Source organism: Zootoca vivipara, chromosome 3 (assembly GCF_965207765.1).
Source record: "Zootoca vivipara chromosome 3, rZooViv2.hap1.1, whole genome shotgun sequence".
Classification (NCBI taxonomy): domain Eukaryota; kingdom Metazoa; phylum Chordata; class Lepidosauria; order Squamata; family Lacertidae; genus Zootoca; species Zootoca vivipara.
In genome coordinates this window covers 76,238,560-76,264,661 of record NC_142586.1, presented here as the reverse complement: position 1 = coordinate 76,264,661, position 26,102 = coordinate 76,238,560, and the positions used below count along the sequence as shown (strand labels likewise).

General features: G+C 44.8%; 1 protein-coding gene across 1 annotated transcript; it reads left to right on the top strand.

The window, feature by feature from the left end:
- Positions 1 to 214: 214 nt before the first annotated feature.
- On the top strand, positions 215 to 17,451 carry OPN3 (opsin 3). The gene is made up of 4 exons (XM_035110527.3): positions 215 to 978; positions 11,894 to 12,213; positions 14,063 to 14,314; positions 16,761 to 17,451. The coding sequence occupies exons 1-4, from the start codon at positions 417 to 419 to the stop codon at positions 17,022 to 17,024; spliced, it is 1,398 nt and encodes a 465-aa protein (XP_034966418.1). The 5' UTR covers positions 215 to 416; the 3' UTR covers positions 17,025 to 17,451.
- The last annotated feature ends 8,651 nt before the right edge of the window (positions 17,452 to 26,102 follow it).

The window sequence follows — 26,102 nt, the reverse complement described above, 5'->3', positions numbered from 1 at the left end:
GGGCTCCTATTTGTTATGTGCAAATGGCTTTAGGTACCTATTAGGTCCATAAATTACCATACAGCATATATTCAACACAAAAAAACAGTGACAATTTGTTGTTGACAAAGGACAGCTGGACATATAAAAGGCCCTATTACCTTCAGTAGCTTAGGGCCTCATCAAACCTAAATCCGGCCCTAAACACACCCCTTCCCTAACTCGAATTAAATTTACTCAGGATCGGACTTAAACTCCGACGGACTGCCGCGCGTGAGGGGAGCCCGGGGTTTTCTCCCCGCTGACTTCCCAGCTGCCCGCGCGCTCTCCCGCGCTTCGCCTTCTCCGCGGAGAAGCAGCACGAGGCGACTCCACGCGGCGCGCCCGCCCTTCCGTGCTTCTCTTCAGGCGGGCGGGCCGGAGGCGGGCTCAGCCCCATGGCCCCTCCCTTCCCCGCCCTTGTGGCGCCAAGAGCGGTCGCGGCGGGAGCGCTTCTGCTGGCTCTCGGACGGGCTCGGGCGCGCTCGCAAGTGCCGGGCGCTGCTGCGGAGACTGCAGCGGCGGCGGCGGCGGCCGTGGTGGTTGTGGCGACATGTGAGCGGAGTTTTTTCGCGCGCCAACGCCGAGCGATGTACTCCGGGAATAGCAGCCGCAGCCTGCAGCCGACGCCGGGGGAGCAGGACTCGGAGCAGCAGCCGGTGCAACCTTCGGATCCGGCGGCGGAGCCGCCGTTCAGCGCCAGCACCTACGAGCTGCTGGCGCTGCTGCTGGCCACCATCGGCATCCTGGGCTTGTGCAACAACCTGCTGGTGCTGGTGCTGTACGCCAAGTTCAAGCGGCTCCGCACGCCCACCCACCTCTTCCTGGTCAACATCAGCCTCAGCGACCTGCTCGTGTCGCTCTTCGGCGTCTGCTTCACCTTCCTCTCCTGTCTGCGGAACCGCTGGGTGTGGGACGCCGCCGGCTGCGTGTGGGACGGCTTCAGCAACAGCCTCTTCGGTAAGGGCAGCCGCGGGGGGCGAGGGCGCCTCTGGCCATGTGCAGAGAGACGGGTCCAGGCGGGGAGAAGGGTGAAAGAGGAGTTCGCTATATGCTGTGCGCGCGCGTGTGTGTCCGTGGTTCCAGGTCTCTGAGGTTCCCCAGGGATGCAGATCAACACCTCTGTCTTTTCAATAAATGAATACTTGGGAGGAAAGAGAGGGGTGCCGTGACTCCCCCTGGCAGCCCATTTCTCCCACTTGCGCCTCCCGGAATAACGGATTGCCCTTCCTTCTACCAGCTGACCTCTCTCCTGTAATCCCTTCAGGTCAAGTCCTGTATGGCCTCCTTTTCTTCTCTCCCTTTCCTCGTCACCGGACCCAGAATGTGGTTTTGAGAGTGAGTGCAATCCCCCTCACGTTCTGTCAAAATTAGATGGATGCCTCTGAACACGTGCAGAGTGCACCTCTCACAGTTCAGTGCTAGGAAATGGGGCTTCTAAGGAATCTGTAGCCTGAATGTTATTCTGGCAATATAGGTGTCTTTTGGCTTGAGCCAAATATATAGGCAATATAGGTGTCTTTTGGCTTGAGCTAGAAACTGCCATAAATGATGTACATTGCCCCCCACCCTGTCTTATTTTCCACTTTGTGTCTGTGTTCCCTATCTGATTCGCTATGCGAGCTCATTCCTGGACGGTCCTGCAGGTGGTATCACTTTCATTTCACAGCCAACCTTCTGATATGCAGGTTTTCTCCTTTAGCTTCTTTGGAGTGTCTTCCCATCTCATTAGGAAGGAGGGGGGTAGTTGTAGATCCACGAAGCAAGAATTGTGTAGACACCAGGACATCTCTTTGCAGAACACTAGCTGAGCAATTGTAACTGATCTCTTTGGTCTGCAGTGCTGCATGCATGGTCTTGCTTCTTATTTGTACAAGTGGTACTGAGGGTTGTGCCAGTTGCATAGATCTGCAGAGCCTTCAGGCTTATTATGTCTTTGTGGAAATGTCCTTACATTCCACTTAGTGGGACTGAAAATTATCCCGTACTTCATTTTGCCATGGAAGATAATCAGTTTTGTAGGTACGTTAGTAACAATAAAGGGATGCTGCTTGCAAATACAACATTAGGCAAGTCTGGCAGTTTTGAAGTGCTTAGCCTTGTTTATTAAATAAAAGTAAAACGTGCTAAATTAGACCACTCTTTAGGGCACCAGAATATATCCTGATGAAAATCATTATATGCGAATTTGCATAGGTCCCCCCCCCCCTGGAAACAAATCCAGTTCATTTTTTTTCCCTTCCAGAAAATCCACATCCCTTCATTCCACACAGTTCAGTGGCTGCTTCCTGTGTACTTTCCAGATCTCCTGTGTACACAATCCCAGGTGTGGGGAACCTTTGACCCTCCATATGCTGTTGAACTAAAACTCTCATCAACCCCAGCAACCCCTAATGGCCATGGATTATAGTAATTGTAGCTTAGCATCCTCCGGAGGGACAAAGGCTCCCAACATTTGCCATTCCCTGTGCCCCATAGCTCTAACCTCTTTCTCTGACCATCATTCCATTTTACAAACATCTCCTTTTTTGCATTACTCCACCAACACCTGTCCTTTCACCATATCTTTATTTTGCCAGGAACACACACCACACATGTATGTGATCTGGGGCAAAAAGCCCCCAAGGAATGGTGCCACCGACTTGCATCTGCCTCAATCTAGTCTTCACCTTCCCCACTTAAGTATTGTGTCTTCATTTGCCCACAGGCACCCATAGCTCCTCTAGCAATCAGCTTCCATACCATACATACGTCTGTAAGTGACCTCTGCAGCGTCTGTTGAAAGCTGACCTCTTGCTTCAAATCCCTCCAAAAGCTCATCTTCTTCTCTATGAGCCTTTTGACTTAACTCCTGATTGTCATTCCTAACTGTAGCTGATACCAAATCTTCCTCTCTACCCTTGTGTTGTTCCCCACCTATGGCCAGTTATCTGTATTAGGGTGAAAGTTCCTTGCAAGCAGGTGATTGCCTTGCTGTTACCTATTCTACTCTGGAAGGCCCTTGTGTACACTGGTGGTGCTGTATATCTCCTACTAATAACAGACTCAAGCTTTGAGTGTAGATCCTCAAGATCGGGGTGTCAGTAGGCTTGGGGGAACATCAAGATTTCCACAGGTTTTAGATGCTTAAACTTTAGGGGGGAGGGGAAGCTCTTAAGGGGAAGGGAACCTCAAAACAGCCTAATGCTGGCTGGGCATCCTCAGTGGCCATGGAATGCTGATTGACAGAATAAAATGGAAAACCAGGTGGATGGAGGAAGAGTGGGGAACCTGGTTCCCACCAGATGCTGCTGGATGATATCCCCCTCCCCGGACTATTGACTGTGCTGATGGACTGCTGCTTCCTGACCGCAGGAATAGATGGGATGGCTGGCTGGAACCAGAATAGGATCTATTCCACATTGCCTCATTTTGTTTTCGGTCCCACTTGTAAATAATTTCAGGGGGAAACCACCTGCATCATTCTCCATTTCTTTTCTAATCTGCTACTTCCTTGGCAATTCCACCTTCATTTTTCTTGTCTTTTCCTCAGACCCATCAGATATCTTCCCACCTCCTTTCATTCATATTTCCTTGCGTTTCTACAGCACCCAGGATGATTCACAACACCAGCGTTCAATCTATGAGTACGTTTTTCCTCATCTTCATTAGCCCTCCCCCCCCCCCCCGAAATGAATCACAGGCTGCAGCTGTTGTGCTTCAGGTATCTCTGTGAACCAAAAACCACACAATTTTGTTTATATGTTTTCCTTCCCGAAGTGGAAAATGGGTGAAACTGTTGGAGAACAAATCAAACAACGCTAGTGGGGAATTTGCTTCCCCTTCTCTGAAGCCATTTGCAGAGACATGCAATCATTAAACTACATTTAAATTGGTGTTCTCAGTAGAACGGAGTATGTCTTTTAATTCATTAAGACACACAAACAGTCCCAGGTAAGACAGCTACCCCCAGATTTCTTACATTCACTTGACATGCCAGGAGTCTGTAGCTATTTTTGTAGAAAAGCTAAAGGTACACGCACAAGGAAGCCATTTGTGATGACACATGTACCACATCGCTGGAAAGCGGTCATAACCTCCTCCTGACTCCTGTGTGTTTCTATGCCTGGCGAATTCCTTTCGAAGGAATCTAAGAGCAAAAGCTCTGAGTGTTTTGGCCTGGCTGAAATGTGTCCTGATGGTGCTTCCTGCTTGCCTGGATGGAAGATGCAGAGGGTTGTGTGTGTAGAATCTAGCTTACTGCACAGAGGTAAAATTAACACTTGATGGTTTGTCCACGGTTGCCTTTGACTTTGGCTGCTGCTGGCAGCGGTGGAGCAATCCGATCGGTCGCCTGGGGCGGCACGCATGCCAGGCAACAGGGCCAGCCTCCTACGGGGGTGGGGCATGCTGGGGTAGAATGCTCCGCGGGACCTCCGGAGTCTGCTTGCCTCCTCCTACTCAGCTGCCCTACAGCTGTGGGGGGAGGCAGTGGGCGGACTATTTTGGCAGCGGGGAGCCTATGTGCACCCAAGCCACCATGTTTTTCCCAGGCTTGGGTGCGCTGCAGGCCCCGCGGTGAGTGCCACCCAACATTTTGTCACCCCTCCCTCAGTGGTGACACCCAGGGTGGCCCGCCCCCAACTCACCCCACTTCCTCCACCCCTGGCTGCTGGTGTATGGCCTGCAAAAGATTGTCCCAGAAAGAAATGCGGCCCTTGGGCTGAAAATGGCTTCCCATTCCTGATGAAAAGCCTTAATTTTTTTAAATGAATGCCAGCAACATGATGGCTGCATGCACATAATATTGGAGGTTTCCGTACCCGGGGAACACAGGTGGGTATCACTTGGTTTCTCTACAGTCAGTTATTCTTGGACATACAGAAGCCCCACATGATGCATTTGTTGCTTGGGTGTACAGGGAGTGGGGAACCTGCGGGTCTCCAGGCTTGCCGATCAGAAGGTCAGCGGTTCGAATCCCCACGACAGGGTGAGCTCCCATTTCTCGGTCCCAGCTCCTGCCAACCTAGCAGTTCGAAAGCACGTCAAAGTGCAAGTAGATAAATAGGTACTGCTCTGGTGGGAAGGTAAACGGCATTTCCGTGTGCTGCTCTGGTTCGCCAGAAGCGGCTTAGTCATGCTGGCCACATGACCCGGAAGCTGACTGCGGACAAATGCCGGCTCCCTCGGCTTATAGAGCGAGATGAGCGCCGCAACCCCAGAGTCGTCCGCACTGGACCTAACGGTCAGGGGTACCTTTACCTTTAGTTCTCATATGCCCTGCCAGCGTGCTCAATGGTCAGGGTCCCATTGAAACGAATGTGATTTGCACAGACCATCTTCAAGCTCAGGTGCAAATAGGTTCTATGGACCGGCTAACATAGGAACTTAAAGGTGTAGTCCCTGATTCTCAGCAAAGGTTATCTGCAGGGGGAAGGCAGATCAGCTAAGTCTTGCTCCTTCACTCATTCATAATCTATATTTCCAACCCATGTGTCGGCTGGTGCTCAGGCTCTTCTTGTACCATACAGAAAAGCACAAATCGTTCTAACGTGCTATTTTCTGCATTGTGGCAAGGAGCCGTCATCGCGAAGCCACAACTCCCTTTAGAATGTATCTCAACTGCTTTTTGACAGTCATATATCGGAAAGGAATTAAGTTTCTTCTTAGAAATCTTATTTTAGATAGACATCTGACTTTTGATTGTTGATCGGTTGGAATGCAACATTGGCATCTGCCCTAAGTTCAGCTGCCCACTTAAAAGAGGTGCACACCTTATAGTCCAAGAACATATCGTACAGACTGGTGCAAGCTAAGGCTGCAGTCCTAAACACAGTTGCAAGGGGGTAAACCCAATGGAATGCAGTGGGAGTTGCTTCCAGGTGAGTAGGCGTAGATTTGTGCTACTTGCCTTTGGAAAAGAAAAGGGGGGAAAAAAACCCTCTGACAACTGTAATGATAATGTACAGGGACACCGTGGCAGTGCTTTGATAATGAATGCAATTCATATAAACAACTGTTGTAGTGACCCAAGTTTATTTGTCTTACCTTGGTTCCTGGCACATGACTGGACATTTAAATCATGTTGATGCTGCTCTTGAATAATTGTCATCCATGTGATGTCTTTGAGATTAACTTTAGCAAGCAGAAGTGGTGAAACACAGCTGGTTTCCTCTTTCAGGATATGCTGCAGGGTGTATGGATACCACATTGAATCATTTTTTATGAATCATTTTATATGTAATCGGCCATCTTGTAAGATGCAACTTGATGGCCAGTGGAGGGAGACAAAGCTTTCCTCTTCACACTGAAAACAATTCAAGGACACTTCACTATTTATTTTTCTTTTGAGCTTAACTGACATGGCGAACAGCTTCTGTTTGTTTAAGGAAAGGTTAATAATTTGAGTTAAAGAGGACTGCAAGGATCCTAACCACCATCCCCACCCAATCCCTTGTGCTAAGGTGGTATCTTCCATGGATGAAGCTGCACTTCTTCCATCCATTAAGTCCCTCATCTCAACTGTTATTCAGTTTCTGCAATCCTAAAATCAGTGGTCAGCTGCCCTGTGTCTGGCTCAGGGATCTATTTAGAAAAGGATCCAGGAAGCATAAGCCTGTGTCTGGCTCAGGGATCCATTTAGAAAAGGATCCAGGAAGCATAAGCCAGTAAATTAGGTAGTGTTAAATAATCAAGTTCTTTCGTAAGGCTATAAAGGCCAGTTTTACGAAGTTGTATTTAGAAAGTAGGTCAGTATGTACAACATACAGGCACAGTGATGCGTAAAATTAACTTTCCCACAGAATTTTTCACTTAGTTGGTTTTTACAGTCGAAGTGAGGTAGGCCAGCATCTTTACATTGTAGAACGGAAATAGAAAGGTGAATATAGCTGTTTGCTTAATCCAAAATTGAGTCTTCTGCTTTAATGCATTTTTTCCTACTGCCATACATCTACAGAATCACTTCTGTTGTGTCACTCTATTCAGGCCTGACTCTGCAGGAGCAGAAAGCTGAGGTGCTGAGGGAGCTAAAAGGTGTTAGGGTTGCACAGGTATGCATCTGACACGGCTTTTGGCCCATGGGCTGCACGGCACACACCTTGCTCTAATTCCCAGTTGGACCCAACTATTCCTTCAGCTTCTGCTAATGATGCTGGACATGTCATATGCAGAATTGTACTGTTGGCAGAATTCATCATGCGAAAGGCTGGACTCGATGAATCCCAAACTGGAATTAAGATTGCTGGAAGAAATATCAACAACCTCAGATATGCTGATGACACAACCTTGATGGCAGAAAGAGAGGAGGAATTAAAGAACCTTTTAATGAGGGTGAAAGAGGAAAGCGCAAAATATGGTCTGAAGCTCAATATCAAAAAAACTAAGATCATGGCCACTGGTCCCATCACCTCCTGGCAAATAGAAGGGGAAGAAATGGAGGCAGTGAGAGATTTTACTTTCTTGGGTTCCATGATCACTACAGATGGTGACAGCAGTCACGAAATTAAAAGACGCCTGCTTCTTGGGAGAAAAGCAATGACAAACCTAGACAGCATCTTAAAAAGCAGAGACATCACCTTGCCGACAAAGGTCCGTATAGTTAAAGCTATGGTTTTCCCAGTAGTGATGTATGGAAGTGAGAGCTGGACCATAAAGAAGGCTGATTGCCGAAGAATTGATGCTTTTGAATTATGGTGCTGGAGGAGACCCTTGAGAGTCCCATGTACTGCAAGAAGATCAAACCTATCCATTCTTAAAGAAATCAGCCCTGAGTGCTCACTGGAAGGACAGATCCTGAAGCTGAGGCTCCAATACTTTGGCCACCTCATGAGAAGAGAAGACTCCCTGGAAAAGACCCTGATGTTGGGAAAGATTGAGGGCACTAGGAGAAGAGGACAACACAGGACGAGATGGTTGGACAGTGTTCTCGAAGTACTGTGTGGATGCAGGTTCCGGTCCCCAATCAGCCGTGAAGCTTGCTGGGTGCTCATGGGCCAGTCTCTTCATTTGGACATAATGCAAAACATTATGCCAGTCCTCCTCCAGCATGGCTGCAAGGATGAGTTCAAAAGCTTTTGTTTTCATTTTAGGTTAACCACAGGTTGTGACAGCCTCCAAACTCGGACAAACCTGCCAATCTTAACTGTGGCTTGCTGAAACAAATCCAACTTCAGATCCTAGTTTATGAAGCCAACTTGTTTTAAGATCAACCACAGCTGATGACATACTAAACCACAGTTAATCTAAAACATGCTAAAAATGATGCTGGGGGAGAAGGCAGAGCTTGTGGGCCCACTGGATGATAGACAGCTACATCTTCAAGGTAGAATCAACAGGACCTATTCTCTGTTTTGGCAGTGGAGGAAAACATGCCAGAAAGCACAGCTAGCCACTGATCAGCCCTTTGCCCCCTGCCCTATGAGCAAGCACCTTTGAGCAGTAGGAGCTATCTGCAGGAAACAGTTCTCCAGCAATGATTTCTGCAGTCAGGTCACCGTGCACTGTAAATAGCTGCCTGGTTACTCTTAAGGACAAGGTGTATTGCAGTAAGAAACTGTTCAGTCTAACGATTTTTGCTTGCAGGAATCAAGTGAAAAGGTAACCTGTGGAACTAGGCTGGTTTGTCCACTGTATGTAGGGCAGTATTGCAGCCATATGCAGAAATGGATTTCTGTGTGTCCTTTACCCGAGTACTCTGCAGAGGCATAAGCCTTAGCATTAATATGGGGGGAAATTAAAGGGATTTCAGAAAAGCCAGGGAAGTCCAGAAGCCAAAGGTAGTGCTTAGTTGTTGACGTACTGAATTTAATTGGGCATGGCTTTCATTGAAGCTTGTAGAGCACTGCTTGTGTTGGAAGACTGGGCTATATTTAGCTCTGGCATCTCTAAGCCTTGGGAAGCTTTGGAGCATTAAGAGAGGTGCTGGCAGCAAGCCTTGTGCAGCCTTCAATCTTTAAACTAAATGAGCACTGCTCCACCAAGAAGAGGACCCTGAGCTCCCTAAAACAAGTGCCAGCTTCTTTTTCTTGGTGGTGATGCATATCTAGTCATTCAAACCTTAAGCTAGAGCTCCACATTTACAAACGCTGTCTTACTAACAATAATGTCAGGGGAAGGCATTTCATAGAATGATAGAGTTGGAAGGGACCCCCCAAGGAACATCTAGTTCAACTCCCTGCAATGCAGGAATATGCAGCTGCCCCTTATGGGGATCAAACCTGTGACCTTGGCATTGTCAGCACCACCACACGCTAACCAACTGAGCTATCCACGGGAGAAAAGCAGTGGGCAAGAGATGAGGATTCTTAGCCTTTGCCCCGACTTCTGGTTCTCTCAGGCAACCCCACTGTTTCCCCACTCCTAATCTTGGAATGAATGTTCTTTGTGATAGTTGCAGGTAGAATAGGGAGAAATGGCCAGAGGGTGGTAGTGGAGGAGAATTGGTGCATGGTGGAATGATTATTCACATCCCGCCATGGCTGCTCCGTGCTGGATACAGCAGCAGCTGCTGAATCTCTCTCTCATGCATTATTCGAAAGCACTGAAACCAGAGAGGACAGAGATGGCCACACACAGAGGCAGAGCTGGATGCTTTATAGGCAACAGCAGGCAGAGTGTGTGGAGCACCCGTGGCTTCTCAACACTGTTGCTTACTGAGAGCTTACTCAACGTGGTGTTGGCACAGCAGTGGAGCCAGTTTGACACTGCCTCTCTCTTCCTCTCTGTAGGAAGCCTGGTCTCCAGATTTTGGGCTGGGGAGTTATAAAAACTTTAATACAATCCGTAAAGCCACACTTGGACTGCCCTCAATTTTATCCTAACCTTGCCCTCCACCCAATCTTTTAAGAAAAGTTGTAAGTAGCCAAGGGAGCCAGCACTAAAGGCATGGGGGCTTGGAGAGGCAAAGGAAGGACGAGGGTACTGTTTTGAGACTTGGACTCCCCCTCCCTCCCTCGCTTGCTTCTGTGAGGTGTTTTGCCCTACCAGCCACAGAGCTGATATTTGTGGTATCTGGCTATCTATGGCAGGATGTTTGTAAGAGTTCTGGGAAGATGCCTTCTTGTGCTTCCAGTTTGCCCTAACAATCTGGCCCTGCACCAAAAGGCACCCAGCTGAGATTCATTTTTTTGGTGCCCCTCCACCCCCAAAGTTGTTCAGCTTTTGAATTTTGTACTACAGTTGTCGCCTATTCCGTGACTCCGGTGCTCCATTTTGTGCGCATGACTTATCTTTGTCATACAAGATGATGAACCTGCATGCCAGTATCTGAAATTCTGTGTTTAGTCATACCATATGAGCTGTTCGTGCTGCTTCTTTCAGCTGGAGGGTGGATGGTTGAGTTGATAGACCATGACAGGTGCTTCCAAGCATGGGGCTACAGGCAGTCACCTGCCCTTAAAAGCCAGCCCTGTGCACTCACCCATAGGGCTAGTTCATCACATACAAATGAACTGAGGAAAAGATGACTCATCTCAACTTCAGCATGTAAAAAGTGGCTGTTTGCATTTGCCTTTACGTGGGGGGGGGGGATGTGCATCTTTCCTCATGCAGCAGATGATGCACATGCTTTGAAAACAGAACTTTGGGTTATTTGTTTCACATGTTAACATGTTACTTATAGCAAGCAGGCTGCGCTGGCTCTGTTTATGTTGAGCTGCTTCATGTAAAATTGGGAAATTGACCAGACTCATGGGAGCACAACCTTTTTAGCCGCGACATTTGCTGCTGGCTTGTGTGCATGAACATGAACGCACACACACACCACTCGCACTGCACATGCAGGGATGCCACCATCACTTGCCTCCTCTCAACTCCCCAGGTGGGAGTTGCTAGCAGTTGTGCTTGTCAGGAAAACATGGGGTGGAGCAAGCTAGACAGAAGCAGTGGGTGGGGGGACAACTGTGGTCTGAACAACGTCTGCTGTCTAGAACGATCTTTCTATTGACTGGAAGTGCTGTGTTCAAAGAAGGCATCAATAACAGACACTCTGGTGGTTTTGTCCCATCTGGATCTCATTGCGAGTCCATCAGAATGTCATGGGACTCCTGCTGAATTCATGTTTCCCTTTTGACTTCCCTTTTACCGTCTGCTGAATAAGCCTTTTCAAAGTGTGTGTGTGTGTGTAGCAGTAGTGGGTATCGTCACAACAGAGCTTGTCTGAGATCTAATGCTTTTTCTTAATGTGATTATAAGGGGTAATGGTTCTAACATAAGGTTACTGTTTTGTTTTTGAGCTAACAGGTTATAAGTGATAGGTATTCTTTGACTGCTAATAGACCTGTCACCAAGAATAGTTTTCAATGTTTGATGCTTTGCTGTGTTTTTATTATTTTGCAAGCCACCCAGAGTAGCTGGGACAACCCAGTCAGATGGGTTGAGTATAAGAAATAATTTTTTATTATTATTAACATAAATTATTTGCTTGTTCAGTCAGTTGGATGTTTTATTTTAACCATATAGAACTGGGTATACAGAGCAATGAAACAAGCACCGCAAATCACAAGGCTGCATGCAAAACCAGAAAACGTATATTTATTGGCTAGGAAATTCTTATGGAACACTCGCCCCAAGGAAGCTCTCCAGGTGCCAGCATTGTAACCTGTTCCGTACTAAGTGAAGGTATACAGTATTTGTTTTTCCAGGTATTTGGATGTGCACTGTTGGTTTACCTTATCATGATGATCTTTGTTTTTTGTTCCTGTTTGGGGGTGGGTTTGGTTTTTGTTCCTGTTTGGGGGTGGGTGTTTTTTTAAAGTGTTTTTTGTGGGGGGGGGATGAATCATTTTAGCTTAATTGTGTTTTTTTCTACAAAGTACTTTGTTATTACAAAATGCATCTCTGTATTGGGAATAATTTAATAATCTAAATTTAACTTTTTATTTATGTCTCCCTGCAGGAATCGTTTCCATTATTACTCTCACTGTCCTGGCCTACGAACGCTACCTTAGAGTAGTCCATGCAAGAGTGATTGATTTCGCGTGGTCTTGGAGGGCGGTCACATACATCTGGCTCTATTCCTTAGCTTGGACAGGAGCACCTCTCCTAGGCTGGAATCACTACACTCTAGAAATCCATGGATTAGGTTGTTCAGTGGACTGGAGGTCAAAGGAGCCCAGTGATACTTCCTTTGTCCTCTTCTTCTTTCTTGGCTGTCTTGTCACACCAATTGGGATCATGGCTTACTGCTATGGACATATTCTTTATGCGATACGAATGGTGAGTTAATTAAAGCAGTATCTTTTCACTAGAATTCAAATGGGCCAATGCAGAGTGATCAAAATGTGGTTTATGTGAATAATAATAATAATTAATAATAATAATTTATTATCTATAACCTGCCCATCTGGCTGGGTTTCTCCAGCCACTCTGGGCAGCCTCCAACAGAATACTTAAAACTTGATAAAACACAAAACATTAAAAACTTCCCTAAACAGGGCTGCCTTCAGATATCTTCTAAAAGTCAGATAGTTGTTTATTTCCTTGACATCTGATGGGAGAGTGTTCCACAGGGCGGGCGCCACTACTGAGAAGGCCCTCTGCCTGGTTCTCTATAGCCTCACTTCTCATAGTGAGGGAACTGCCAAAAGGCCCTCGGCGCTGGACCTCAGTGTCAGGGCATAATGATAGGAGTGGAGACGTTCCTTCAGGTATACTGGTCTGAGGCCCTTTAGGGCTTTAAAGGTCAGCACCAACACTTTGAATCGTGCTCGGAAACGTATTGGGAGCCAATGTAGATCTTTCAGGATCAGTGTTATATGGTCTCGGTGGCCACTCCCAGTCACCAGCCTAGCTGCCGCATTCCAGATTAATTGTAGTCTCCAAGTCACCTTCAAAGGCAGCCCCACATAGTGCATTGCAGTAGTCCAAGTGGGAGATAACCAGAGCATGTACCACTCTGGCAAGACAGTCTGCGGGTAGGTAGGGTCTCAGCCGGCATACCATATATTGATAAGCTGACTGTACACATATTTTACATCTTGCCTTACTTTTCCTGACAACATTCTCTTGGAAATAGTGCTGCTTATACATGTGGGCAAAATGTAGCAGCTGCATTTGATATCCTTGACTCGAAGGAGCTTTGCATAGTGCACACGCATAATCTATTTTTCCTATTTTTCCTAGTAAAGCCTCTCCTAAAGAGAAATGGAACAAGTCATTGGGCTGTGAATAATGTTGAGGATTTGGGTGGCTGCATGTAATAACCTTAAAACAATTTAATGGGTACTTCTGCCATGTGTCATCTTATAGCAGAGTCCAGTATTGTACTGTTAGGAATAATGTGGTTCCAAGAAAGGCTTAAGAATTGCTGCCATTCAGTTCAGTTAAAAAAATGCTATCCAACTAAGCCTGTAATACTAAAGATATTTACAAAGGAATACATAAAATAAAAATTGATGGAACTTATTTCCAAGTAAGCATGCTTAGTACTGAATTGTTAAACCATTGAAATAGATTGTTAAAGAATTAACAATACAATATTATTACATACTTTTTTGAATAATGCAGAAAATTACACTAGGTAATTTTACATGAATACAATCACATGTATATGTGTGATTGTAAATAAAATCAATAAATCTATAAAAATGGCTAGTATTAGTAATTACAGGGACTCTATAGGGATTGACATAAAATTGCTGTAGCTTAGTACATAGTGAGTTTCTGCTGTTAATGTTTTTGTTGGTATAACTGAACAATAATGGATAACAAAATAAAGGCTCTGTGGCACCTTAAAGACATAACAATTATTATGGCATACATTTCCATGGACAAGAGGTAACTTAATCAGTAGTCTTAAAAATTATTCCATAGACTTGTTAGTCACAAGACTCTGATTTTGCTGCAATAGATTAACACAGCTATGTCTGCAGAAGTCAGGGCATCATCAGAAATCTTATTTAAATGAAGCTGGTGAGAAGGATGATGCCTTAATGATTTTTGAAACGTGCTTAGCTATCAAATCATAAGACCACTTACAATGGCATTCTTCTCTCTGAAGGATTTGGAACAGAACGCTCTTTAAAATATGTGCTGCTTGATTGTTTTTCATTATTTTTCTTTGCAGCTTCGTTGCGTTGGAGATTTGCACACTGTCCAAGTGATCAAGATCTTAAGATACGAAAAGAAAGTAGCTAAAATGTGTTTTTTAATGATGACCACCTTTCTTATCTGTTGGATGCCTTATGCAGTGGTCTCGCTCCTAGTAGCCTATGGGTATGGCCACCTTATAACTCCAACAGTGGCTATTATTCCATCTTTATTTGCCAAGTCAAGCACTGCCTACAATCCAGTTATCTATATCTTCATGAGCAGAAAGGTAAGCAGCTGAAAAGCAGAGTTAATTACTGAGGCCGAAAGGATGGCATCTAATGCATTATGCAATAGAGGTGGTCTTCCTCCCGACATAAGCACAACACGGCAGAAATAACACATAGTATTATCTTGCATCTATAGGAAAATAGGCAAGAAAGGCACAGAAGGCAAGACCGATAGAACTTCTCCCGGGGGGTGGGGTGGGGGGTTTGGAACAATGAAACCTGTCTAGGATGAAGCTTCCCAGTAACTTAACAAGGGTGCTGTTCCTTTTACCACTAGCACCATACATAGGCTCAAAGCACGTCTGGTGGATGTCCTAGTTGCTGTCCTTGCATCCAGGGTACCGATTCACAAGGATGAAGAGGACGTGCTAGGGAACACCTGGAATTGTAAGTCTACCGTGAGCATACAAGGGAGCCACCCTAGTTATTTGGGTTTCCACCGATTTCAACTCAGGAACATGAAATGCAGCTGAATCATCGGAAGGTTCAGAATGGTAGACAAAAGTGCTTCTTTGCATAGCACATAGTTAAACTGCAGGATTCATTCGTACTGCAGGTAGTGATGTCCATGGATAACTTCAAAAGAGGATTATAAAACTTAATGGAGGCTACGGCTATCAGTGGGTACTAGCCACAAGGGCTATGTTCCGCCCCCAACTGTTGGAGGCCACATTCCTCCTTGGATATTGCGGGAGGGCCAAACCGCCTTGCAAAGGCCACTCTTATGTGAAGTGTGTTACAGTAGTAAAGTCTGGAGGGGACAAGGGCATGGACAACCAAGGCAAGATCTAAAGGTGGTTCAAGCTAGTAAAAGGCACTCCTGGCTACCTGCAGCACCCAAACTTCCATTCAGTCCTGTTGTGAAAACAGCAGCATCCCCAAACTTTATCCAATTCTGCGAAGGACAAGATGAGCACCTCTGCACAGACTTGCTGGTTCTCCCACCACTACTTCTGCTTTGTCTGGATTAAACTTCAGGTTGTTCCTCTCGTCCAAAATAGCCTCCTGCTACCCGTTTAGAAGTCCACAGGCTGTCAGTGGGAAAGAGGTAAAGCTGAATCCCACCTGCATGCTGATGAACCTTCACCCCAAACCTCTGGATGACTTCTAGCAAGTTCATGTAGATATTAAGTAGCATAAGGGACAGGATGGGACATGTGGAACAGCTAAATGGGATGGAGGCACCCCGTAGACAACTGACAGTGTGGCAGAACCAGTAACAGAAGTTTTCTGGAACATTATGCTATGCGCAGATTAGGATAACTTGTGTTGAGGAATTTTCATTGCAAAATTTTCGGCTGCTCTGGGGAGTAATCTAATTTAGCATGTTTATTATACTTAAATTTAGTTTTAAAAAAGTTTTTAAAACTTTGAAATTGCCAGGCTTGCTCCATGACACTTGGCTAATATTGTATTTGCAATGGGCATTCATTCATTGCTACGAAAGAGTGCACAGCTTTCTGTGGAAAAGCAGACCACCAGAAAATCTTTCATCCTACACCACTGGGTGGAACAAAAGTCTCTCAATATGACTGTTAGGGACTGACAGTCCAATAAGGACCAGAGCCACCCAATCACTCTGCCTCCTAAGCTCAGCCCATGGAGTCCAGGAGTATACCATGATAATTCAGAATTAGATATATAGTAGTGACTTTAGGTGGGCTTTATAAAAGCTACTGAAATACGAGCATGCTAATTCATCCATGGGGATTAAAGAGCGGAGTTTTCCTTTGATAAAACTGAGGCAATCATTTTGGCTGTTATCTGTTCTGTTCAGCGCCTGGATCTTGCAATAGCTACTACTGAAGTCTAAAATAGGTTAATAGGAGCAGCTGAAATTCATTATGACTGATGAAGTGCTGTAGATCCTCCCCCCACCCCCCGGATGGTATTATATATGCTGGATATGATCTAATCCATCCTAAGTCAAAAGAGAGGCCAGTTTGCATTAATGCTTTTGCACCCGTTGAAAAGAACTTCCTTTCGGGGAGCTTTCTTGCTTGCCCTTCACCATACGGTTGGCTGATGCAGTGGCCAAACATATGGAATTATCCTATACTGTAATGCAGGAGTAAGAAAACTCTGGACCTCCAGATGTTTTTGAACTCCGATTCCCATTGTCCCGGACCACTGGCCGTGGTCAGATGGGATTCGAGATCCATTACCGAAGGATCACTGCTTCCACCCCATTGCTGTTCTAATGTGCTGCAAATCAAGATAGTCACACGTGCAGATATCTGGTCCGCTTCCAGAATGAAAACTGAAAGTACAGCTTTTCCATGTATGTTTGGGAACCTATTGAAGGAGAGGTACCAAGCCACTGTGTAACACTCAGCAGGCTCTGATAACTGATTTTATGTGGCACCTATGTCATTCTGGTATATGTAGTGTGAAAGTACTGCTTTCTGAATGCCGGGTTTTCACTGTAATTTCCTTCCCTTGCAGTTTCGGCGATGCCTCATGCAGCTCTTCTGTGTTCGCCTCCTGAGGTTCCAGAGGCGCTTGAAAGAAAAGCCAGCAGTAGGGGACGAGAAACCAATAAGGCCCATTGTTGTGTCCCAGAAGGCAGGCGACAGGCCAAAGAAGAAAGTGACTTTCAGCTCTTCCTCAATCATTTTTATTATTACCAGCGACGACACACAGCGGATAGACAACAGCACGAAATACACGGGCACAAAAATAAATGTCATCCAAGTGAAGCCAATATAGTGGCTCCTGGGAATCGAGCGGACTTCTGCTAACCAAACTGTTTTTAGGTTTAAAGACTATTTTTGTGGCACAATTAGGAGGAGCAAGCACCGTCTTTCAGAAGCAAGATATGGAAGTAATTCAGACTGCAATCCTTCACTTGTGTACTTCATAGTAAGTCCCATTGAAATAACCGGGGACTACGTCTGAGAAGAAAAGTGTAAGATAGCCCTGCTATCCGCCACCCTCAAGCACTATGTAACATGTTAATTGTTGTCGCAGTACTGAAACAATGACACGTGGCGGATGGGCGGGTTTTTATTTTATTTTACTTAAAATATTTATTTTTCCATATCATGTCTTAAATCACCTACCTACCTATCTCTTGCTGCACTGTACACGAACCAGGGAAATAAAGGAGCTTCTAAAGTAGGCCATAGTTCCTTCAGCAAAGCCTCGCTGATTTATTTCTTTTTAAGCAACGTCTGGTGCTGTATTTTAACATGATGGCAGCTCAAAAGCAAAATAAATTGGCTCCTAAAGGAAATTGTATCTTAGTGGTGTGGCATTCCCTGCCTCCCCTTAAAAACTGAACTGATTAACTTTGCTGAGATAGTTAGCAACTGGCATCTCCGTTACAGCTGCGCATAAGAAGTCCTTGTGCTGAATATATTTAAGCAGAGAGTGGTAGCGCTTCAGGCAACTGCAAATTCCAAAAGGTGCGGGGACATTTGTTACAAGGCACGGACGATGCTGTAGTGGACCTTCTCAGGCGGGTGCAGAAGTTCAAAACAAATGAATGATTCAAAAGGGCAAACAAGTCATCTGAGCCTACGGGCCAAACTATATGTGAAGCAGGATGCATGACTGAAATGCTGTGTTTTTATTTTATTACTAACAGTTGGGGGGGGGCAGTTAACCCTTCTCCCACTGTATTCACAACAAAAACCATAGTTACTCCACTATGAGGAGAGGTTGCAGAACTTGGGACTTCTGAATTTAGAGAAAAGGTGAGTCGGAGATTACATAGCAGACACATATAAAATTATGCATGGTGTGGAGAAAAAGGACAGTGAAGGGTTTTTCTCCCTTATAACACTAGGATTCATGGACGTCCAATGAAGCTGAATGTTGGAAGATTCAGGACAGGTACTTATTCACACAGCGCATAGCAAAACTCATTTAACATCATGTCTGGTTTCACACAAACATGCATAACATACAGGATTATGTTGAGGGATTATGGCCAGTGCTTGAAATACTGTATACTTACATTACTAGTTTGTATAACTACATACTGAATACAATTAAATAAGGCTAAATATTTAAAAAGAAATAAGAAATAATAAGCAAAAACATACATTATAGGAATGCTACTATAAATGATGTACCCCTTTGCAATATTCTCTAACACTTTGTCATTCTAATGCAGAGAAGTGAGTGGATGGAGGACTTGGTAGTATTGCAAAGCCTTTACTGTGGTTATATATATTGGGAGCTGCCCAGAGTGGCTGGGGAAACCCTCTCAGATGGGCAACATATAAATATATTATTATTATTATTTATTCGGTGGCTCCTAGAAACACATTGCTTCCTCTCTGCAGGATTAATATCAGTGAAGTCGAGGCCATACACTGTTGGGTGGAAGGCAAGTTTGCTGCCATTGTAATAGTGCCCCCAATCACAGTATTTTCCCAACAGGACTGAATGGCAGCCAGTTACATAGGACAAAGTAAAGGGTGCACTGGGATGGGAGCAAAGCCTGCTTCAGGCATAGGCAAACTTGGCCCGCCAGATGTTTTGGGACTACAACTCCCATCATCCCTAGCTAACAGGACCAGTGGTCAGGGATGATGGGAATTGTAGTCCCCAAACATCTGGAGGGCCGAGTTTCCCTATGCCTGGCCTGCTTCCTTTCTCTGGTCACCTCAGCAATTGGGGTCCCAGACACTTTTCTATGTCTTTATCTCTCTGCTGGGTTCTAGCTCTTGGTGACGGAATCTTGGGAAATGAGAATGTATCTCATCCTTGTTCTGACTAACTTTGATGTTCAGGTTGTGCACATCATTGCTTAGGTAGGCAAACAGCCTACACAACCACAACCACAAGGTCTCGGCAGGCTTGGGAGAACCTCAATGATTGTAGATTTATTTGTTTGTTTATTATATTTATTTATATCCTGGCTTTTCCCCTTTACAGGGACTCAATGTGACCTGCAGATAATAATAAAAATAAAAATATATAGCAGAGGAAAATTAATCTGAGCCTACTCCCATGCCAAAGTGACAATGATGGCAACTGCACCATACCAGCTCCCTGACATTACATGTGAATTTATAGGGAAAGAGAATCCAAATTAACTGGATGAAACTAGAATGATGGGAACACAAAGGATCCAGACTCCTGTTGCACTAACCACATCAATAAACAGTGCACTGCCTGTGGGTTAGTTCCTATGGCTTTGTGGGAAGAAAGTTGATGTATAGCACCATCTGTTGGACACCATGAGATAATTAACCCACAGTCTCTGTCCTGTGTGGAATATACAGAAACAAATGAAACCTGCAACGAAATGCTGCAGTGTGGAGTCCTCCTGTTCCAGATATTCATTTCCTTTCCCTCCTCCTGGTTCTCCAACGCCCTCCCCCAAATAATCAGCATTCTGTAGCTTCTGAGCACACTCAGGCTACACTGGGCTGTTTTTTGTGTGCTGGCTGTTGGCATCCATCTGTCTCTAGAGACAATGGAGTGCACTTCTGGAAACGAAGCCAACCATTGGGGAATCACAGCACCTGCTGTGGCTGCGGAGACCAGTAACTCGTATTTGCCACTTCCCGTGTTGGCAACACTGAAGTGACCTCTCCAGGGCGCAAGCTTGGGCAATGTGTGTATGGAGGTCCTGGGCTGGCCAGATGACAAGACTCACTGATGTCGTCCAAAGGAAAGCAGAGCAATACATTTGGCACCAGCTTCGCTGCAGGAGTTGCTAGAAGGAGGTGGGATTTCTCCCTTCAAATGTAGGTCTCCAAAAATCACAGCTCCAGCACATGTTTGCACCACCCTGGCACAAAACATGGATCTCTGGGTTTTTACAAGGCATCCCCCCCGCACCACTGACAAAGTTAACATTGATGTCTCTGCCTGACATAAAAATATCCAATCCAGTATTTACCAGATCTGCCGTGACACAAAAGTAAGGAGCAGGAAGCATGGATCCTGATGGATCTTTGTGTATTTGCATGGGCCCCTCACCTGCGCAAAACCACAGAAGACATCTTTGGATCCACAGGTATGATCTGTGTTTTTGATGGCAGCGTTCAGGGTTTCCTTGCACGGAACCTCATGGACCATGGTTTTTACATGTACGAGGCTGAGAGACTGGCTCAAGGTGAGCATTCTGGCTAAATGAGGACTTGAACCTTGTCTCCTGGGCCCAACACTTTAACCAGCCTTTGTCAACCTGGTCCCCTCCAGCTGTTTTGAACTACAACTCCCAGGAGTCCCAGCCAGCAGCTAGGATTGATGGGAGTTGTAGTCTGGGGTGTATCAGGGCAGAGATGTGGATGGCACCAGAATGGTGAAGGCTGCTCTCGCCACTACATCACGCTAGTTGAATACGATGCATTTTAAAATTAAACTGATTTTGAACAGGTGAAAGAAGACAGGGAGGAGGAAAGATACTCTAAAGAAGAGAATCAGTCAATTGTCTGTGGCCTCTGTGCTTGAGGAGGAATCAGAGCGGTTCTCTAAAATGGGCGGTGTTCTGTATATTTATTTATTTAGTTTGCATTTACATCCTACCTTAGAGGAGCTTGAGGTGGTGTACATGGTTCTCCCCCTCCTCATTTAATCCCCACAACAACCCTGCAAGGTAGGTTAGGCTGAGAGTGACTGAATGGCCCAAGGTCACTCAGCTTCATGACTAAGTGGGGATTTGAACCCTGGTCTCCCAGGCCCTAGTCTGGCACTCTAACCACTACAGGTTCTGTAATGACATCTGTATGCAGGATTACTGCATTGCAGGGGGTTGGACATATTATTATTATACCTGATTATTATACCTGTATACCTGAAAGAGCGTCTCCACCCCCACCATTCAGCCCGGACACTGAGATCCAGCACCGAGGGCCTTCTGGCGGTTCCCTCATTGCGAGAAGTGAGGTTACAGGGAACCAGACAGAGGGCCTTCTCGGTAGTGGCACCCGCCCTGTGGAACGCCCTCCCAGCAGATGTCAAGGCAATAAACAACTATTTTACATTTATAAGACAACTGAAGGTGGCCCTGTTTAGGGAAGTTCTTAATGTTTGATCCTCTATACTGTTTTTAATATTCGGTTGGAAGCCACCCAGAGTGGCTGGGGAAACCCAGCCAGATGAGCGGGGTATAAATAATAAATTATTATTATTATTATTATTATTATTATTATTATTATTATTATTATTATTATTCCCTGCCCATCTGGCTGGGCTTCCCCAGCCACCCTTGAAGGTCACTTCCAATTCTCTGATTCTAAGCATATGTGGGAAATAAATATTACTGTCACTTTTCATATTCCATAAGTATTTAATTTGATTTAAATTACAGATGAATAGCAGAACATTTGTAAGATACAATGGAAAGTTTCTGCACCTTAGTTAATGGTATTTTAGCATCTTTTGCTGAGAAACGAATTCGTATAAGGAATGCTTCAGCATATAACCTTCCATACTGTGCGCATAAGTAAACTACAGAGAGAGAATTGTTTCTCTCTGTGCCCTCCTCCGGTTCCTGCAGCTCCGCTATAGTTCATACAGACACCTGCGATAACTGCAAGAATGCTATTAAATGTGAATAGTAACAAATTACATCAAATTCCTAGCATGCCACGGAGTTTACTAAAGTGCAGGATCTCCCTCTAGTGGCAAATGGATCTCATTATAGCAAGCAATAAACATGTGACAGGAACAAAACAAACACGGGTCTCATCCAGATGACCTACGTATTGAGCATTCATCCTGATTTTCTCACACAAAGCTTGAGCTGACGTTAGACTATCCGCAGTCTACGGCCACGTTGGTTTGCTTGTGTGGAGTTCACACGTCTTTCCATTAAGTATTTGTTCATCCCATACATTTTAGTGCCTTTCCCCACTAGTCTGTTAACCACAGAAAATGGTGGTGGTGTTGCACTAGGGTGACTGGGCACTTTAATCCATTTTAATTGTGCAAACCTAAATTTCTGGTATGCAGTTGAATCCCACAGAATACTGACAGTATGGAGGCACCAAAGAAGATATCTTCTGTTTAGTCATACTTTTCTGGTTTAATACTTTTGATATGTTGGTTTACAGAGGATGATCTATTCTACTGGTTGGTTTCTAATTCAGAATATGCTGAAAGTCTGAATACCAGCTCCAATAACAAATATCATCCCCACTTACAGACATGTCTAGTCTACCAGTTTCCTGCTGGTCTGAATCACATATATGATGCATTGGCAAAATTAGAAGAATCTTGAAACCAAGTCCAAATCAACAGCTGCCAGAGGATACTAACTGTGAAATAATGAGAGACAAAAATCAGAACACGCTATCACCATTGAAAATACAGCTTGGCATCCATGAAATGGCAGGGCCTGGACTGAATATTGCCAGTGTTCATAGGTATGCATTTATAAGCACAAGTATTGCATCCATCATCACCTCCCTCAGAAAAATAACTTCTGGAGATCTTTTTTTTTTTTTAAACATAATTTTTATTAATTTTACAAATTACAAAAAAACGGTACATACATAAACACCTTTTCCACCTCCTTCCCACCCCCCTCCATGGGTCCTCCCCTGCCACAGAAGTATCCCATGTAAGTGAACAGTCAGAGATGGTCCATTTTATGCTTGGATTTCTGTCCTCCTCCCCCTCCCCTGTCCCCAAAGCCCCCCCCCCTGCCACCAGGGAGCTCCAGTAAACCAGGGCAGTACGCAGGAGGTCATCCATCCAACCATCTATTATCATACCAAAAAAAAAAAAGTAAAAATAGAAAAAAAGAGAAAAAAGAGAAGAAAAAAATATCAAAAAAGATAAAAAGACAATACAAAACAGAAAAAATCTTTCTTTCATTCATAATTATTAAACCATATTTTGTGGGCTTCCCCACCCTCCCCCCTCCCCCGGTTTTCATCCCTTTTTTATCATCTTCAACAGTTTCTTATTTTATAAAAATACACCTTTATACCTTATACTACTTATAAATTGATTATTATCATTTTCACCTAATGTCCAAATCACTGAAAAATCAAACTCCCATTTTATCTTCCCGTGCCTAATTTTTACCCCCTCTATAAGCCTCCATATTTTCACATTTTTCCAAAATCAATTCACTTTTAAAACTATAACTATTCCCAATTTAACCTTACATCCCCGATTACCGGCTCCACCCCCCCAATCCAGCAAATTCCATAATCAGCAGACCAGTTATAAACCTGTTAATCCATCCTTATAATCACAACTTCACTTTCCCTTCACCCCACCCCCTGTTTACAATCTTTTGCCATCCAGGCCTCCATACAAGACCCCTGAGTTTCTTCTCTTCTCTGCATATTTTTTCCCTCTTCCCTGTGGGCATTCTGAAATTCCAGTAATACCAATCGTGCCCCCCTCAAAGGAAAGGCACTCCATCCAACTTTTTGTAGAGTAAAGCCATCATTTTTTTCGTGGTGGGCTTCATTTTGTGTTAAATCATCACAGTCCTCATCTTCATCTTTTCCTTCCAAATCACAGTCACCATCATTGTCATTCTCACATTCGTCTTCTTCAGTTTCAAAAGCTTCATCTTCTAAGAAATCATATTCTGCCATCACCATCTGGAATTGTTGCTGTAACTCTTGCCGTTGTGTCTCCTCTTGACATAGTTCTATTCTTGCTTCCCACATTAAGGTCAAAACAGACCGCTGGAACTCAGGCGAATACCTTTTTGTTGACATAGTTCAATCCTGCCAAGGTCAAAACTTGTCACATGGGGTGGAATATGATCACAGTTTATTTTCTCGACTCCATTTTAACAAGCTGGCTGCATTCTTCAAGTCTTATTAAAAATAAAGTTCGAACTCACATTTCACAAGCATTTAAACCAAAAAAGAATTTCCACAAAGTCCAGAAATACAAATTGAAATAAAAATTTGACTTATAAATCCTGATCAACTCACTGGGTTGTCTGGGCTGCCGGCTCCCGAGGAAAAGAAAGGTTTTTCTTAGTCTTTACCTCTTACTGCAGGGCACTCACAACCACAGTCTCTCTCCCCTTTTACCCTGCATTTAGGGGAGATTCTCTTTGATGCCTTTGAGGGATCCTTTTAAATTGAAATCTTCTATTTACGGCTTCGGGTTTCTATTTACTGTCTCTTTTGTTGCCGTGGGGGGGGGGTGGCTTCCTCTTTTCTCCCCTCTCTCCCAGATCCAAATTGTTTTATAATCCAAATCGTGAGATTACTTACAGTCTTATTTCCAATCGTTTTATTTTCAGAAGAATCCAGCGCTCTCCGCCTTCGGCTTGAAGCTTCTCCCCGCTAGGATAACGTTGCCGCTCAAAATGGCCCCCGCGACTTCTACCCTCCTCGCTCCGGAGCTCTTATTAGAGCTAGCCGGAGAGTTGGGGAGTCCGGATTGGGGCTCTGCCGAGCAAAATTTGCCCCCGGGACGCCCTTCCCGGGGTTCTAAGGGGCGCAGCGTCGCTCTCGCTGCCCTCCCCACTCCTAGCAGGGACGGGCCGTCTCGGAGACGAGACGAGACCCCGCCGATCGGCGCTGGCGCTGAACCGGAAGACAATAACTTCTGGAGATCTTGACATGGAAGCTGAACCCTGAAAAATTACAGCTCTAGAAACTCACACTGGTAACTTTCAATAACCATTCATTCCCAAAAGGGAAAAATATGGACACTATGTGGATAGTGTCATTATACAGTTTGATCACTAGGTGGCAATGGACTTAGTTGTATCTGGGTGGTGTCAAGGGTTTCCTATTGCTGTTCTGTTTTTGTTACAGACAATAAAGTTCTCATCTAGCTTTCTGGCTGGTGTGTGACCTTTAAGACACAGCTGGTGAATGTTTGGCCCTCTTGATGTTGCTGGACTACAACTCTCAGATTTCCTGACCATTGGTCTTGCTAATTAGGGCTGATGGGAGCTGGAGTTCAACAACATCTAATGGACCACCGGTTCCCTACCAAACAGTGATTTACCATGAATCATAGCTGCCAAGTTCTCCCTTTTTTTAAGGGAAATTCCCTTATGCTGAATAGGCTTCCTCGCGAGAAAAGGGAAAACTTGGCAGCTATGCCATGAATAATAAAAAGCATGGTAACTTGGGAAATTGAGCATTTGCCTTAGGAAACATGCATCAGAATCACATTATTAGCGTCTCTGTAAATACAACCAAAGTTAGGTGAACCAGGCAGAAACCTTCTGGATTTTCTTCACATGCAATATGGGAACACAGGTTTCCTTTACCAGGCGTTTTGGCTTCCAAAAAGGCAACAGCTGCTGAATTAAATAAGGATTATGGGCTCGATCCAAAGAGTAGTTTAGTCATTATAAAGCTAGCAGAAGCTGTGTGTGTACGCACCTGCTATTGTTTAAAACATCAGAACTATAAATCATTCCTCCTCCACTAGCAAGCTTCCCATAGGAACAGATTGTCTTATAAAAGCCAATGTTAGCTCCGTCCATGAGCTGTGATGAAGAAGCATTGTTCATTTCCTTGCATACCAAAAGGTATTAGGTTCCCCAACCTGGTTTGTTTTGTTTTTGTTTCCAGACAATTTTATAAATTCAACAAAATAAATGAATTTGCATGTCAAAAAAAAAGGCAAGCAAAATGACCAAGGGGATGAAGAGGCTCCCCCATGAAGAAAGGTTGCAGCCCGCTCAAGGCAAACTTGTTGAACTGGTCAAACCATTCCCTTTCTTAAGAGGAAATAGCCCTAACTGGCCCATCTCCATAACTGAAGGGCTGACCATGTTGCCATAGTGACCACTAAGCAGATCCTGCTCTCCAGGAGGAGGGGTGGTCATTTCTACACCCCCTCACCTGACTGGAGACGACATTATCTAGTAAGCAGAAGAAC

Excerpts from the sequence above, each read along its gene's own strand:
- OPN3 (XM_035110527.3), top strand. The coding sequence starts at position 417 with ATGGCCCCTCCCTTCCCCGCCCTTGTGGCGCCAAGAGCGGTCGCGGCG. Across the intron at positions 979-11,893 it reads CTTCAGCAACAGCCTCTTCG|GAATCGTTTCCATTATTACT; the intron begins GTAAGGGCAGCC and ends GTCTCCCTGCAG. Across the intron at positions 14,315-16,760 it reads ATATCTTCATGAGCAGAAAG|TTTCGGCGATGCCTCATGCA; the intron begins GTAAGCAGCTGA and ends CTTCCCTTGCAG.